Raw genomic sequence first — 4425 nt, forward strand, 5'->3', positions numbered from 1 at the left:
TCTCCTCAATAACTCTAAGAGCGTCGATTTCTTCAATCGGATAGTCCTTTCCATTCCCTTGCATTAAAGACATTGCTTCAACTCCAGATAAGTATGAAAGTTTTAAAGGTTCCAAGTTCATGGTGCTAGAGAGGCGAGTAGAAATAATTACATGTGTCTCTCCACCAAAACGAGGGAGAAGATCCATCACAAGTTTGTGATCCCACCAATCTTTTTCACTTTCCAAGTTATCAATGATCACAAGATACGGAATGTTTCTCATCAGCTCCTTGCGAACTCTAGAAATTGCTGCGGCCTCCTGCTCTTCGACGCTTTGTATCCTGGCTTTCTCCAAACCACTGTCAACTCCTACGTCAACTTCTAAAAAAGACCTGATATTAAGATAGTTTTGCCATATATATCTTCTCTCCCCTCCTATCCATAAAACCATCTTGTATCTCTGATGAAATCTGTACACAAATTCAAGAATAAGTTCTGTTTTTCCGATTCCGGAATCACCTGAAACACAAGCAATGCCTTTCCCATACAAAATTTTTGTTCCTCTTTTCCTCCTAGTATACTTACCACGTTTGAGCTTTTTATGGTATTGCCTATGAGAAAATTCAGTACCTTGCATTTCAATCTCTTTTTCGGACTCCTTCCATATAACCGCTTCGTTTTCCTCTCGTCTGCCATTTACCATATGCCTTTCTGATTCCCTCCATCTTTCACCTATCATATTACCTTTGCCCCGACCAATTGTTATGCCCTTTCTCTTCGGTCTGGCCTTAAGTTCAATATAGTCTTGCTCTGCGTCTCCAGTGATATCGCCAAAAAGTATAAACTCCAATTGTGAAAGCTCCTTCTTCCTGCCAATAAAATTCTCATTTCGAGTGAAAGGGAACTCTTCTTTTTCTGCTCTCTCTCTCCATTTTGTCAAGCGCTCCGCAACACTTCTCTTGCCTAACCTCATTGCTAATAATGTGACAGCCTTCAGTATGCAATCTCTCCAGCTTCCATCTTGAGCTTCCAACTTCCATTCATCAACACGAGAGAGGGCGTGCACCGCATCTTTCCATTCCTGTTCCAACCCTTCATACCAAAGCCAAAGTTCCCCTCCATTTTTCTCCCACATCTCACCCCTCTTTTCGATTATATCCCTGACAAGACAATCAGCTGGACTCAAATCAAAGTATATTGGAACCAAATTCTTCTTGCTAGAAAAAAACTGCAGCTCCCCAATGGTATATCGGTTCTTGAAAGACTTCCTTGATACAATCACTACCCCAAAAGAAGCAGCATCCATAGCCCTTTCTACATTGGCAAGCTTGCGAGAGTTCTTACATCGAGCCCTATCCGATACAAAGCAACTGATTCCTTGAGTTTCTAACTCAGCACGAAGCCAATTAACAAATCGTACCAAAGGCGTTTTCCTGCCATGAAATCCTATGAAAACATCACAATTCCTCAGTCTATAAGAAGAGAGTGGCGTGGAACCTGGAGTTGATGATGTTCTATTATTTCTATCTTTCTTAATTGGCTTCCCTTTCATTCCAGAACAACCCTCATCACCGCAATGGCGATAATTGATACTACTGCTAGACATGCCAACTGAGGAAGACGTAAAATCAAGTTTCAGCAAATCGCTTGAATTGTAGCCAGCCGGAGATGCTGTTATATCTGATAAGGTACTTTTAACGTTAACTAGAGACGTCTGTTCTGGAATCCCTGAACTGATGCTTGGGCCAGCTATATCTAAATGAGTTCTGTTACATGTAGATGGTGGTGATCTTGGAGAGAAGAATGGTGACTGATTTGCTGAAAAAAATGTCGAAGATGTCGATGACATATTCCTTTTGGTCTTAGCTTTCAAAGACCTCTCTTCTTGATTATCCATGCCTATATCAGTATGATTCCCAGTTAAGGAGATATCAAATCCTATGCATGCACACCGTTAACAGGAACAGGTTCTCTGAAACTGTCACAATTTCCTTGTCAGTAACAAGATACAGTCCAATAAAAATATCGAAAAATGTCAGAAAACTGCATGTTCTACTTCTGCATCATAATGTTCATGATAATTGTAATAAATATAAGAGTTATGCTATTTAGAATAAAATCTTTCTTCATGAAACATATAGAACCCCAACATGTCTCACACTTGAGAATTGTAATGTTCGGATTCGATGGAATATAAGCAGTATGGTGGTATAAAGTCGGATTCAAGTATTTGCCGCATAATGCATTAGTTGTCGCTTAGTAATATCACCAAAAGAAAATATAAAGTGATGATAGTGACATTACCATCTATGATGTAGATCTAAAACTTTACATAAACACAAAAGAAGTAAAATTCATCATTAGGCAGCAAAAGAATCACTTTAAAAGGACTACTTATTACTTTCCATAAAGTGGTATCTTCTTTTTAAATAGAAAAAAACTTTAGAAAAAGATTTTGATCCTAAAAAGTGAATAACACAAGGAAAGATAGCAACTGCTTGAAACTTCTTAGATTGTTGGGTATATGCAATAGTTAAAAAATCAGTACAAATTCAGCTCACTTGATCACACATAATTCTTGATTAAACGATTCATAACCAACTCAAAAGCAAATGAGGCATCATCATTAACAAGAAAATCATAACCCAAACTCAAGTAAATTTTTTCAAAAAAAACAAATGAAATAGAATAAAAATACTAAAAAACTGCAATGTGACTCAGATCTGAACACTTACAAGGATACCAAACTGAACCAAGTTTCTTCAATTCCATATTTTGCCTTCAACCAATGAAATTTATTTCCCTGAAATGAACACAAGAGCAATGGCAATAACTATTAACAGTGAAAATAACGAACTAAATGAACCCACCAAGGACAATTAAGAAACACACCAATAGAAGAATCGTGTATAAATGTTCAGTTTATAATAATAATAATATAATGAAATAGATCAGTGACTACTAATATGGATATTGAATGAAAAGGGTAAGGATGAAGTTAGTATTGGAAACAAGCATATGTGAATAATAATAAATAATAATTGGGAGACAGCCATTACAGAAAAAGAAGGAAAAATGATAAAGTTTGTTGAAAAATAAGGCAAAAGACCGTACCTTTTTGTATCAGAAGTGAAGAGAACAACACAAGTCTTAAGAGGGTTCAGAAACTCTAGCTGTTTTTTGATAACAACGCTTTTTTTTTTTGTAAGTACTAAGTAACATATATATATATATATATATATAACTCTGTTTCCTTTCACATTTTGTTTTTTATTGATTGAATTTGAGGGCATGAAATACAAGTTTTTTTGTGTCTGAGCAATTGCTGTGATTGAAGAGAATGGGAAGAAGGAAAGACTAGGGTATATGGTTAGAAGCTAATTTTATTTGTTATTATTATTATTATTTATTTTTATTTTATCGTTGATTAAAAAACACAGCGTTGATTAAGACGGTCCAAATTAGGAAACGTGATGTTTTGTACTCATATGCTCATATGCGTGCGTGTTTGTCACAGCGTGACATATATTTAGAGGAATTTATTAGAAGGACATAAATTGAAATGTCTAATAAAATACAGCGAAGTCATTTTTTCTTTTTCATATAATGTCAAAATTATTTTATTTGCCTCAAACTTTATATTATAATAATATTATTACTATTTTCTATTTATTTAATCTTATCATTAACAAATATCCTAAGATGATTATAATAGAGTGATTATTTTCATAAGCAATTTACTAGAGAAGTAACTTCATTGTGTCATCACAAAATTGTATTTTTATAGAGATCAGTGTATTTATAAACATTTTTTCTCTCGTCATGTTTCACATTTTACACAATAGATTGTATTAAAATAATTTTTTTTTAGATTTAATAATATGAAGTTATTGATATAAGTCATTTAGTAAAAAAAGTTGAGTAAAAGATACTTATTAAACACTGTAATTAAAAATTATAAAATGAGTGATGTATATATGCATGATTCATTTCAGCATCCAGTTTGGAGAACTTCATTATGGATACTTAAAAGAGAAATTGTTAAAGAATTAATTAAAAGAGAAAATTATGGATTGAAAAAACCAAAATTTAAATTTTTGAAAAATTAAATACAAAAAATCTCATACGCTCTTAATATTAAATTTCTATGTATAAATCACTAATTAGTACTTTTGAGACAGTTGTTGGTATTTGTCTTATTATATTTTATATAAAAAAAATACATGTCTTTAATCATTTTCTTCTAGTCTTATCATTCAATTAAACTACGTTTATTTATAATTTTAGTTTTTTATATTTAATTAAATCATTTTCTCCTAATCTTATCATTCAATTAAACTACTTTTAGTTATAATTTTACTTTTTTATATTTAATTAAACAACTTCTAAAAAAATATATAATTATGTCTATATTTAAAAAGGTTACCAAAATTTTGTAGAACATTA

The 4425-nt window shown here is 32.6% G+C and overlaps 1 protein-coding gene across 1 annotated transcript in view; it reads right to left on the bottom strand.

Annotated features, from left to right (window-relative positions):
* Positions 1-3335, bottom strand: part of LOC101494234 (uncharacterized) — a 5421-nt gene extending 2086 nt beyond the window's left edge. The window contains exons 1-3 of the mRNA XM_073364508.1: positions 3094-3335; positions 2715-2782; positions 18-1957 (exon numbers count right to left, since the gene is read on the bottom strand). Of these exons, the coding sequence (XP_073220609.1) occupies positions 18-1876 (1859 nt within the window). The 5' untranslated portion in view covers positions 1877-1957; positions 2715-2782; positions 3094-3335. The remainder of the gene's footprint in view (positions 1-17; positions 1958-2714; positions 2783-3093) is intronic.
* Positions 3336-4425: the final 1090 nt, after the last annotated feature.

The sequence above is a fragment of the Cicer arietinum genome, chromosome 8 (assembly GCF_000331145.2).
Source record: "Cicer arietinum cultivar CDC Frontier isolate Library 1 chromosome 8, Cicar.CDCFrontier_v2.0, whole genome shotgun sequence".
Taxonomy (NCBI): domain Eukaryota; kingdom Viridiplantae; phylum Streptophyta; class Magnoliopsida; order Fabales; family Fabaceae; genus Cicer; species Cicer arietinum.